The 14,372-nt window shown below is 34.3% G+C and overlaps 1 protein-coding gene across 3 annotated transcripts; it reads left to right on the forward strand.

Moving 5' to 3' along the window:
* Nucleotides 1-970: 970 nt before the first annotated feature.
* On the forward strand, nucleotides 971-13,520 carry LOC128223998 (uncharacterized). 3 transcript variants are annotated; one of them, XM_052933565.1, is made up of 3 exons: nucleotides 8,898-9,338; nucleotides 9,734-9,779; nucleotides 10,760-13,520. In XM_052933565.1, the coding sequence occupies exon 3, from the start codon at nucleotides 10,763-10,765 to the stop codon at nucleotides 12,845-12,847; it is 2,085 nt and encodes a 694-aa protein (XP_052789525.1). In that variant the 5' UTR covers nucleotides 8,898-9,338; nucleotides 9,734-9,779; nucleotides 10,760-10,762; the 3' UTR covers nucleotides 12,848-13,520. The 3 variants fall into 3 exon arrangements, with proteins under 3 accessions (XP_052789522.1, XP_052789525.1, XP_052789523.1); XM_052933562.1 differs by lacking the exons at nucleotides 8,898-9,338; nucleotides 9,734-9,779 and adding an exon at nucleotides 971-1,105; XM_052933563.1 differs by lacking the exon at nucleotides 9,734-9,779.
* Nucleotides 13,521-14,372: the final 852 nt, after the last annotated feature.

Here is a 14,372-nt window from a genome sequence, read left to right on the forward strand (position 1 = left end):
TCAAGTTAAATGATGACTTAGAAAATCAACCCGTTAAGGAAATACAATATATGTTTGATTATATAAGATGACAAATACCCTCCTTTACTGACAACGCTTTTTCCAAATTGTTACATTAGTGTATGTTTAAAGCCAGCAATGTCTAAACTTTGTTTAACAATATTGATCTGGTTTGTTAAAAACACATATTGGGTTAAAGCGTCAGTTTGGATAGTGGATCATTGGCTAGTTTTGTTTTTTCCTTTGACGGAGTATACATATCTTAGGTACACAGCGAAGGCCAGCTCAAGAGAATTGTACACTAAAGATATATATTTACAACTATTTAACTGTTCTAAAGTAATTGATACATGGAACATCCGCCTAACGTTCGTATTGGAGTCCAAAAATTCCTAATTTAGCCATTAATTTACTTTATTATAATCCCAATTAAGCCCTTAACTAATTTAAAAATATCCCTTATTTAGACCTAAAATTACTTAAGATTGGCCGTAATTTAGCCCTAAATTTAGTAACAAATAATTCTAATTTAGATTTTTTAAGATTTTCCCTAACTTAGCAGTAAAATTACTTTAAAATAGCCCTAATATAGCCCTAAAACTACTTTAGAATAGATGAAATTTAGACTTTAATTAATGTAAGAAGCTATTTAAAAGCCTGCCGTTTAGAAAGATACACTTGTTGGTTTATAACTGAAATAGCTGATGATAGTTTTGATAGTGCATGAATATAAAAATGCAACTAACAAAAGCCTAATTGTGTTCGCTGTATCAGTCTCCGAGACAACCCCTTTTACTGAAGCCCGGGCAAAACATATTCCCGTCGGACAATATAAACAAAACCGAAAATCGAAATTCATTTCAATTCATCTCATAACGTGTTGAAGTACTCAAGATATTGACTGGTTTATTCAAGGTCGATACATGCGAAACCAATCTATTTGTTTCCGCTTTAAACAGAACGTTTGACATTCACATTGAAAACGTCAGCATGCGAACTCAGTTGTGTTATTGTTCGGTAACGATATGTAGATGAAGCACAGCCGACTGAATGAATAAACAAAGTCAAAACTGAATTTTGTTTGGATAGATTACAACGGTTTCCGGTAAGTACAATTTTAGAGAGTTGTTGGAAGTCTGTCTTATTCATAGCAGAGTGATAATTTTATTTACTCATTTAAATATGATTAAGTGAACCAAGGACATGTATGCTGTTGTTGTTGTTTTTTCTATACACTATTGTATCTGTTAAATTATTTACTCTGTTCGCTTCATTTGTTATATCAGTTTATCAAATCTATAGTCATATGCTGGTGTTCGCAGCTTTTAAATTATGTATTCAAATCGATGAAATTGCTCTTTGCTTGTTTCTTACCATTTATGGGGTGAATTTGCAAGGCTGTTTCTCATGAACATTTAGCATTTAAGGTAATTACCGAAAAGGTAACCAGGATCATGTTTAAGGCATAGTTATCACGGCTAAACAAATTCTGAACGAGATACTGTGACGTTCATATAACAACGAGCATTAAACGATACATGTAACAACGTAATAAGACAACACACACTTAACGAGATATATTAAAGCATAATAAGATAACAATGTAAACGAGATGTATATCAGCTTAATAAGACAGCAAAAACCCAACGAGATGTATAACAACACAATAAGACAACATTATCTAAACTAGATAAATAATAACGTAATAAAACATCAAACCACTAAACAAGATATATAACAACGCAATAATACAAAAAACACTCAACGAGATATATAACAACGTAATTTGACAGCAAACACTCAACGAGATATATAACAACGCAATAATACAACAAACACTCAACGAGATATATAACAACGCAATAAGACAACGAACACTCAACGAGATATATAACAACGCAATAAGACAACGAACACTCAACGAGATATATAACAACGCAATTTGACAACAAACACTCAACGAGATATATAACGACGTAATTTGACAACAAACACTCAACGAGATATATAACAACGTAATTTGACAACAAACACTCAACGAGATATATAACAACGCAATTAGACAACAAACACTCAACGAGATATATAACAACGCAATAATACAACAAACACTCAACGAGATATATAACAACGTAATCTGACAGCAAACACTCAACGAGATATATAACAAAGTAATTTGACAACGAACACTCAACGAGATATATAACAACGCAATTTGACAGCAAACACTCAACGGGATATATAACAACGTAATTTGACAACAAACACTCAACGAGATATATAACAACGTAATTTGACAACAAACACTCAACGAGATATATAACAACGTAATTTGACAGCAAACACTCAACGAGATATATAACAACGCAATAATACAACAAACACTCAACGAGATATATAACAACGCAATTTGACAACAAACACTCAACGAGATATATAACGACGTAATTTGACAACAAACACTCAACGAGATATATAACAACGTAATTTGACAACAAACACTCAACGAGATATATAACAACGCAATTTGACAACAAACACTCAACGAGATATATAACAACGCAATAATACAACAAACACTCAACGAGATATATAACAACGTAATTTGACAGCAAACACTCAACGAGATATATAACAACGTAATTTGACAACGAACACTCAACGAGATATATAACAACGTAATTTGACAACAAACACTCAACGAGATATATAACAACGTAATTTGACAACAAACACTCAACGAGATATATAACAACGTAATTTGACAACAAACACTCAACGAGATATATAACAACGTAATTTGACAACAAACACTCAACGAGATATATAACAACGCAATAATACAACAAACACTCAACGAGATATATAACAACGCAATAAGACAACGAACACTCAACGAGATATATAACAACGCGATAAGACAACGAACACTCAACGAGATATATAACAACGCAATTTCACAACAAACACTCAACGAGATATATAACGACGTAATTTGACAACAAACACTCAACGAGATATATAACAACGTAATTTGACAACAAACACTCAACGAGATATATAACAACGTAATCTGACAGCAAACACTCAACGAGATATATAACAACGCAATTAGACAACAAACACTCAACGAGATATATAACAACGCAATAATACAACAAACACTCAACGAGATATATAACAACGTAATCTGACAGCAAACACTCAACGAGATATATAACAACGTAATTTGACAACGAACACTCAACGAGATATATAACAACGCAATTTGACAGCAAACACTCAACGAGATATATAACAACGCAATTTGACAACAAACACTCAACGAGATATATAACGACGTAATTAGACAACAATTACTCAACGAGATATATAACAACGTAATTAGACAACAAACACTCAACGAGATATATAACAACGTAATCTGACAGCAAACACTCAACGAGATATATAACAACGTAATTTGACAACAAACACTCAACGAGATATATAACAACGTAATTTGACAACAAACACTCAACGAGATATATAACAACGTAATTTGACAACGAACACTCAACGAGATATATAACAACGTAATTTGACAACGAACACTCAACGAGATATATAACAACGTAATTTGACAGCAAACACTCAACGAGATATATAACAACGTAATAAGACAACAAACACTTAACGAGATATATAACAACGTAATCTGACAGCAAACACTCAACGAGATATATAACAACGTAATCTGACAGCAAACACTCAACGAGATATATAACAACGTAATTTGACAGCAAACACTCAACGAGATATATAACGACGTAATTTGACAACAAACACTCAACGAGATATATAACGACGTAATTAGACAACAATTACTCAACGAGATATATAACAACGTAACTAGACAACAAACACTCAACGAGATATATAACAACGTAATTTGACAATAAACACTCAACGAGATATATAACAACGTAATTTGACAACAAACACTCAACGAGATATATAACAACGTAATTTGACAACAAACACTCAACGAGATATATAACAACGCAATAATACAACAAACACTCAACGAGATATATAACGACGTAATTAGACAACAAACACTCAACGAGATATATAACAACGCAATAATACAACAAACACTCAACGAGATATATAACGACGTAATTAGACAACAAACACTCAACGAGATATATAACAACGCAATAAGACAACAAACACTCAACGAGATATATAACAACGCAATTTGACAACAAACACTCAACGAGATATATAACAACGCAATTTGACAGCAAACACTCAACGAGATATATAACGACGCAATTTGATAGCAAACACTCAACGAGATATATAACAACGTAATTTGACAACAAACACTCAACGAGATATATAACAACGTAATTTGACAACGAACACTCAACGAGATATATAACAACGCAATTTGACAACAAACACTCAACGAGATATATAACGACGTAATTTGACAACAAACACTCAACGAGATATATAACAACGTAATTTGACAACAAACACTCAACGAGATATATAACAACGTAATTTGACAGCAAACACTCAACGGGATATATAACAACGCAATAATACAACAAACACTCAACGAGATATATAACAACGTAATTTGACAACAAACACTCAACGAGATACATAACAACGCAATTTGACAACACACACTCAACGAGATATATAACAACGTAATTTGACAACGAACACTCAACGAGATATATAACAACGCAATACAACAACGATACACTGAAGAGGATTATCATGCAAATTATTCTTTAATCTAGAAATTTAAGTTGCCACTATCTATCTGTATCGTACAAGTTCATTTAAATTCATTGCGTCCTTACTGGAATTTATTTTTTTACATATAACTATGATTTTGTTGAAACCCCTTTTTGATGATAAACCTGACAAGACAACTAGTCATCGATGATTCTCATGAAGTGTTTCTATAAATACACAAATACTTTGAAAAACTTAAGAATAAATTTCCTTTCTGGATTTTTATTATTTTTATAATTACACAGTTCATTTATTGATACATGTCATCGGGCTTTTCAAGTATGTCTTAGTAGTTCGTATTGTTTCTTAAAAGTTCTTAATATCTCTAATTAGTTCTAAGTAATTCTTAGTAGATCTAAGTGGCTTTAAGCAGGACCGAAAGTACTGGAGTTTTTTTTTATTTTAATATTAATATTAATGTACGAGCATTAATACTATAACATCAGAAATATGACTCTATGTTTGGTCTGAACGAATAAGTCGCTTTGGGTCAAATACTGAAAAACACACCAACTGTAAACTACTTTGCTATCACTGAAGATGAGAAATGGAATGCTTGTGCAATGTTGTTTAAGACTTGTAATACTAATTCGGTATCAATTGCAATCAGGAATTTATATCAGAAGTGTATGTTTAATTCCAGCTTTAATGTTAAATATCGTTATAGTCCTCAAGTTACTGTATTGGCGTAATATGTGAATATGACATAAATTTGATAACCAATCATACCTGAAATGTTTTAAACATATGTACTGATATGTTTGTTTATGTAATTGCTCTAGCAGATACATCAAGTTTTATAATTACACACCGCTCTTGAGATTCATGTTAAAATATCTGTGCAAAATGTTAACCACTAAATGTCAACAAATACATATGATTTAAGGTTGTTATCAGGCTATTTTACTTACTATCATATTCAGTAAAAGTATTAACACTGCTTTGTGCTGGACAATAGTGCTTGTTTAGCACTATCATGTTCAGTAAAAGGTTCAACACTACTTTGTGCAGGACAATGGTTCTGGGTGAGCAACAATCATGTTCAGAAAAAGGTTCAACACTACTTTGTGCAGGACAAGTGTGCTGGTTGAGCAAGGTTCACACTGCTTTGTACTGGACAATAGTGCTTTTTGAGCAAGGTTCATCACTGCTTTGTGCAGGACAATAGTGCTGGTTGAGCAAGGTTCAATACTGCTTTGTACTGGACAATAGAGCTGATTGAGCACTATCAAATTCATATATGAAGAAAATGTGATCTGATCTATTGTCAGCAGTCTTATATTACTGGATTTCAGATATTTCTTTTCAAAAATTGGCTCATTCCAAGAGAAAACAAATAAAAGAAAGTTTTCAAAACGGTAAATATGTGCAGTTTTAAAAACCTACGAAGTGGTTGTGCTCATCCGAGGACATGACATTTCACATATATCAGACTTTATGGTAATTTGTACAATAAGTATAAATGATAAAACTCTTCAATAAAAAATTAGGGAAAGGAATATTTCATTGATTATTAATGCAAATTGAATTTCATGATTTATCGAGATGAAAATTACGAGAATACTTGAGTAACAATGCACACTTCAAGTCGATGACTGGCTTTTTGTGGTTTTAGATGAACTTATGACTAGGAAATTAAATGAAACAAAAATAATGACACTATCAAAATAACACAACGTGGACACTAACGATACACTCAACAAGGACTTACTAATAAGTTATTTTCTAATTGTCACAGCTTTAGGCCAAGTAAATAATATTCTCTGCCATATCTTGAAAAAAAAAACGATACAATACGATAAGGTTTTTGCATAAAACATAATACATTGTCCATAGCATATCAACATACAATGGTCAATGAATGAAGATATTACACACGCAAAGTTTTCTGGAGCTATTTAACATATATATCATAACATCCTATAGTTGTTAGAGTGCTGGCAAACGTAATAACAAATTGTAAGGATGTTCTCGTAGGGAGACAACAAATCAAACAAAATGCAAAAAAATATATTGTCTTCTTTTAATCAATGCATAGAAAATATTCAAATATTATTTAGTGCTGGTAAACAGTTGAAATATGGTTTAAACACTTACACCTGAAGTACCAATGTTTTGGACATTAAAAGCAGAAAGTGATATTCAGACTATTCCTGATTGATATTGCATGATACACATATTGTTTCATTTTGTGACGTGTTAGTAAACCTGCCCGTCTCACCTGCCCGTCTCACCTGCCCGTCTCAATTGCAAGCCTTTGAGCAAAAGTTCTAAATCTTGCATGGGCATGTCGAAATTTATATTAGGTTTTCTTCGCCGATGAAAGCATGTTGAAATAAGGTATATGTTTTTTATATAATTGAATTATTTGCGTACCCGCCTTGACAGTATTAATTTGTAACTCTTTTTAAGAACTGTAATTATCGATAATTTCAGTTCGCCAGATATCAGAGAAACCGAGTTCATCCAAAATATATTTTTGAACTTGTATGGTCTATTTTTTAACTGTTTATGTTTTATTAATTATCGTTAAAAATACGTATAAAATCACGTACAAAATAAATGTTATAATTTTTTTACATTTGTTTTCGGCAAAAAGAAAAAAAGAGAAATATATCAAAATTGAAGCTGTGTGACAAATTATTTCTAGCTTTTCGAAGAACATAGTGCTTACGCATGCATTTGGCAGAACAATACGGACACAAACAAAACAACTTGATACAAGATAATTGATACTCAATTTCATACCTATGGTAATCCTTAGCAATTTTGAGTAGTATAAATTTCATGAATTGAGGAAATATTGAAATATTTATATACTGATCCAGAAAATGAGACACTAACATCTATTTTCGAAAAATTGATTTCATTATTGAGCCAATTCCAACCTTGTCAGTTTAATGCAGTATTACCTTTATGCGTCCTGTATAAAAGATAAGTATTCTTTACTTTCAAATCAAACGTCATTCAAAATTTTCACAATACCAAAGGCATATGACACAATTTTAGCTCCATATTCGATAACTGTTTGTGAAATTTACAGTTTTGTTTTTTATAGAAAAATGGAATCTTAGAAATACATAAAATTCAAAATAAAAATAAATCATGGTTGGAACATCTTGTAAGGGCTAATGTGGTCATAAATCCAGACACGGTAAACAACAAGCCATGTGAATCCACTACAACGGCATTCATGCGGTTACATGCAGAGTGCATCATACATACGTAAATATCAAATGAAATAATCCAGGTTTTTGGACGGTATGTAATCACTGCCCCTGGACGCATGCACAATTTGTGATTTACGTCAAACAGGTATGAGTAGACTTTCCAAGGTAAATGGCCAAGACAACAACATCTTAAGGAAAGCTTTTTGTACGGGAAACTCTTTCTTGTACGGGTATAAGCATATGCTAACGGCTAGTAATATCAACTGGTCAAATAAACCAATAAAAGCACTTGGGATTTATTTTGGTCTAAACCCGAGACAGTGCGCATCTTTAAATTTGGATTCTAAAGTAGAAAAATGCAAAGAGATAGTACAAGGTTGGTCAAAAAGAAAACGTTTTATGGAAAAATACAAATTATAAAAACGCTACTTATTCCAAAATTCACGTATGCCTTTCATGCATTGGTCGTTTCGAATCATGTGATAAAACTATTAAATAAAATCATATTTAGCTTTTTATGGGATAACAAAAAGGAAAAAAATAAAACGAAGGACCCTTATTGCTGCAAAAATGAAAGGTGGTTTACATATGATATAGATAGAATCTTACATTCACTCAATAAAAATAAAGTGGGTGAAATCTTTAATTTCAGAAGAAAAAGCTCATTGGAAAGTTACCTAAATATATGATGCAAAAGTTTGGTAAGGATTTTCTAGTTTTTTCTATGAATCTAGATAGTCCTCAAAGCATTGCAACAAAAAATGTTTTAAAAAGTTCAATTTTATTTTTCAGTTTATCATGTACATAAATAATTACACCACCGCTTTCGCGTTTCGCACCTTTAGGTGTATTTTGCATGTGCAACTGATAATAATAAAAGTTCTTTACCTGACAGTTATAACTATCATTTAGCCATGTTTCCGTTAATATAAGAATATCATTTTCATTAAATAAAGCAATGATTTCCTCTGAGTCTTATTTGTTAAATCGTTTACCAATTAAACATTGTACATTGAATAAACAAAATGTGATCCCAAAATTCTCCTCACTACTGGCCTATTCTGACACATCAGACTGAGGTGAGCTATTTTTAGCCTTCGTGTCTTGTTTCTCGATCCCCTACGCTGTAAGTTGCTGGGATTCCACTGGTTTCTTACTCCCCAACTGTTGTATTTTTAACCTGTTGGAAAACAACTCCACGGGATTTGCGTGTAGTGCTAGTTTTCACCTGCTGTTTGGAGGCATTTATACTGGACTGTGTTTGCACTTTGCTCGACTGATTCTGTTTAATTTGGGTGATAGTGTTTTCCTTGGACTTATTGATAAAAGTGTGCTTTTGAGATGGACTATCAGCCCGACTAAACTCCGGTAAGACCTTGTGTTCTAATTCTGCATGTACATGTATATTGTGTTGGTCACGTGTTGTGTCACTTTTGTTTACAAACATAGGAGGGAAATCATTCTCGCTTTCTGAGTCACTTAAGGGCATTTCTTCCTCAAACACGCTATCTGTCGTGCAAATAGTTATCGTACCCTCGTTTTTCTGATCGAATTATCGATAGGACCATGGTAACAATATACTATTCGCAATGTAGAAAACGTCAACATTGAATTTAAGCATGTGAACGTTGAGACATTTTATCTGTAATTGTTTTAAAACTGTACATTACTAAACAAAGTTATCACTTTTGTCGGCAGTTTTGTCAGTAGGCAGTATTCCACTTTATTATACCCATTAGTATTTGTTTTGTTATCCTATATAGAAAATGAACTCAACAGAGCCGGCTTATCCCCTTTGATCGATTCTCAGTAAGTAAAAAGATATTATTTTTATTTTAAATGTGGCATACGTATACATCAAAGATTAGGATGCTAGACTCGTAATGTGTTTTAATTAGAAATGAAAATACGAACAATAACAAGGAAGTCAAACCTGCGTTTAATTTGCACATACTCGCTGCTTATAAAAAACTATTATCTTTGATCTTGGCGCATCAAGAATATAACTGAAATTTAGAATTACCAAAACTGTGCTTTGGACATGTTTTGAAACGCATGCTAAAAGTAAGATACAATTAACTATTGTTGGTTATGTAAAGGTTACTTTTTGTGTACCAACATTATCTCAATTCATTTTTATTAAGCGCAGATCGATTAATACTTCACATCCTCTAGACTTCGTGCTTTTATAAACACAGACACAGAAAAACACGCTAACGCTCGCATGCAAGCATACACGCACATCAAAACAAGCATTTACAGACCTTGACACGGTAGCATTTACGCACATATGTTTACACGGACGCACTCTCTGATGAACGGAAGCACACATGCACTAGCGCTCACACTCTCTCACAAGCATGCACGTACACACACATACGCACGCACGCAAGCACGCACGCACGCACAAACACGCACAAACACGCGCACGCGCACAAACGCACGCACGCAACAAACACACACACACACACACACACACACACACACACACACACACACAAACTGATGAAGGTCAAATGGCCGAAACATTGTTTCATTAATAAAATACCTTGTTGACTTATTTAAACATCACTTTAGTTAAAGTGTATTAAAATATATATCTATTTTTGATAATACTTTTCATTCTATCAAGTGCATTTAGCGAACACACTTTTGTTTGCCATGATATGTGATTTGTGATACATTGTTTTTTTTTTACAAAATATTGAATTGTAACAATATAATGAATATGACATGTATATTGAAACCACTGTATTCAACTTGTGTTAATGGGTTTCGCGTTTTTTCAGACAATGGACCGTGACCCTAAAGGCCAGCAGGTGATGTCCCTGAGACTGTCCAGAGTTCTGAGGGATATTGGCGTTACGAGACAGAATGTGGCTCGGAGGAGGAGAACATACTTGATACTTGAGAAGATGATGGACGCTTTCTTAATCATCACCAATCATGGTCGGAGAGAACCTGGAAAATCATTTGTCTTCGGTAGCCAATCGGAAGGGACAACGACTCTAGGCATGGAATCAGATACAGATATTCTAACATGTTATAAAGAGTTCAGTGTGATAAAAGACTGGGCAGACTGGGAGCCAGGGAAGAGGTGTCTTCTGCTGATAAAGAACGATCGTTCTCCGCCCCAGCACTGCTGTATACAGATTGTGAAATGTGACTGTCCACTGCCTGAAACACTGGACAATGTGAATGTAGAATGGGATGTCGAAGAGACAATGGATGGAAGGGTGCTGTTGAAAAACACTTATATAGATAGAGAGATTAAGCAGCAATGTGGTCGGTTATATAGGAAACAAGGGCCATCAAGAAGTAATAACTCAAAGTTTGACTACATACACGCGTTTAGCTACAATGGACCGCTGTTCGAATGCAATTTCCTATTCACAAGACCAAAGCCTGGCCACTGGCCGAGACCTGAAATACTCGCAAAGGCACGTCAGTGTGAAACATTCCTCGTCCCACAAGGTCACGCCGAGAGTGATCAGTCAAAACTGGAATGGAGATTCTCTACGTCACAGATTGAAAGATTGCTCATGTTTGATCTCAATATTCTGCAAATACAGGTTTATACATTTCTAAAGATCTTACGAAGGTCTTTCTTCAAACCTTTAGTTGGTGATAGACTGAGCACGTTTCATTTCAAAACCGCTCTATTGTTCACCCTCGAGACTTATCCTCCAGAAATCTGGCAGGAACGTAACCTGCTGCAATGTGTTTTATACTGCCTGAAAACCCTTCAACGATGGTTCAACCTTCGGCACTGTCCACATTACACGATCTCAGGAGTGGACCTGTTTGTAGGAAAACTGAGAAAATGGGAATATCCTCTCCTGTCAGCCGTTCTGTCTGACATGATAGACAACATCATGGACTTTGTCTCCCAGATAGAAATGGACCAAATAGGGGAGAGGATCGGTAACAGATGCAGATCAGTCAGTGGAAGATATCAGAACACATTAGGTACTGCGGGGTACTGCTGTGTTTGGACTTTAAAGGATATATTGGAATTGTATTGGAGATGCACAATTAAAAGAATTGACATTTCTAAAACAAAGAGCATTATCATAAAAGTTGGTGAGATTCCTTATGACTCCTATGTATGGGCAAGATTACAGCATGCACAGACGTTCCTATACCAATATCTTGCCTCCGTGACAGCATCTACGTGTATTCGCCTGGAAAATCCAATACCACCAGACGTTTACCGCCTGTACGAGGCCTCTCTAGACTCAGATCTCACCTCCAGCAGATTGAAGTTTGCATCTATGATGTACTGCAGTGGTCAGTATGAGAGGGCTAAACTGGTGTTGGCCTACACGGAGGCGCTGGTGCATGCCGATGTGTTGCAGAACGGTCGGTTTTCAGGAAGGTCTGAACATCAGCCTACTGAGAGGTTTCTTCAAAAGGTTTATGAGCTGCCAGTTTTGGAAGTTATAAAACGGCATGTTGCATGCAAAGTTGCTTTTAATTCATTAGAAATATGTTGTGTACCTGGGTTTCTAGTATACGAGATGCATAGAACGATTCGTCCTGAAGATTTTCACCACAGAAATCCAGGACCAGATGACTGGATGGACCTTGTGGTCATTGACTCAACACCGTTTATGTTCTACCTGCAGTACCTCACATTCAGACAACTTGGAGAAGAAGAGAGAAGACTGGAAGCACTAGACAAGTTAAACAACTATGTTTGTTTTGAGAGTCGATCGCGAGGGCCTGTAGATACGGCCCTTCATGTACTTGGTCATTGCTTTGAATTGGAGAACCGATATGATTTGGCATGGACATGTTACAGGAAATCCCTCGATCTCTTCCCTTACAACAACGCAGCCAGATGGCATATCATCAGACTCCTTCAGCAGTCATGAAGAATACTAGACGACTAGAAGCACAAAGCTTATCCCCCTTAAATGGTAGCTTCGATAATCAAAATTACATTTTACAAGGGGTTGTCATCTCAATTGCATTTCGGGAACATATAAATTTTGAAGAAGGATTTAAAGTAGTACATGCTACGCGCGTGCACTTGGTGACATAGTAATAATTTAACGAACTTCAAGATGTTTCATCAATAACAATTATTTTTTTCAGACAGTATATCTATAGTCGAAAAAATACAAAAGCATAGCTATATATTGAACTGATTTGTAATTATTCCTGACTTGCCCCTAACATTTAATACAGGAACCGGAAATTTGTTTTTAAGAATTCATATAAAGCAGATTCAAGTCTGGCTCTGAATATATTCAGACAAATACATTTCAATTTATAGAAAGTCTCCGTAATAGTTTGCATTGCTTTTTATATAGATTTTCTTTATTTAGACAAAATAAAACATTTGAGTGAAACTAACTGGATCAACAACTACCAATACTCTGTAAATGAACGAAATTCTCAATACAATGCGTTATTCTCTCATTGAAATTTATCCAATCTTGGTTCCTGTAAAAAACAAACTGTTGGTTTAAACACATTTTGATCAATATATGCTTGCAACAGTATTTGTGATACGATTTTATAAATGATGTATTGTTACTGAATAAAAACAAAAAGCAGAGCTTATTATCTCCCTCTTCGAGAATAATCTGCCTTCAAATATTAATTTATTCCTGTTTTACCATCGTTGGTGTATAAATGAAGAGTTAAGATAAAGTATCCAATTTCCAGTTGTATTCTAAAAATAGTGAAAAAAAGAAAGATAAAATTAACAGGTGAATGTGTCTATAATCATTGCCTACGGAATGAGGAAGTACAAGTATACACATGATTGTAATAATATCATAAATGATATACAATCAAATAACAAAGAAGTTGCTATGTTTAAAATAACTCAAAATAGCCCATCTCATGCCCTATGTCAGTTTAAAAAAGAAACAAATTACATATTGACAGAAAATGTCTCAAGACAGACAATGAGACAAAGCAAACAATAAGACGAGACAGAACATGAGACAACACAGACCATAAGACGAGATGAAAAAAAATGAGAGAAGACAGAAAATGAGACAACACAGACCATGAGACAAGACAGAAAATGAGATAAGACAGAACATGAGACAACACGGACCATAAGACGAGACAGAACATGAGACAACACAGACCATAAGACGAGACAGAAAAAAATGAGACAAGACAGAGCATGAGACACGACTGATCATGAAACAATACAGACCATAAAACAAGACTGATAATGATAAAAGAAAGAACATGAGACAACACAGACCATAAGACGAGACAGAACAAAAAAGACTAAATGAGACAAGACAGAACATGAGATAACCCAGAACATGAGACAACACAACCATGAAACAAGACAGAAAATGAGACAAGACAGAACATTAGACAACACAGAACATGAGACAAGACAGACCATGAGACAACACCAACCATAAG

Source organism: Mya arenaria, chromosome 17, assembly GCF_026914265.1.
Source record: "Mya arenaria isolate MELC-2E11 chromosome 17, ASM2691426v1".
NCBI lineage: Eukaryota > Metazoa > Mollusca > Bivalvia > Myida > Myidae > Mya > Mya arenaria.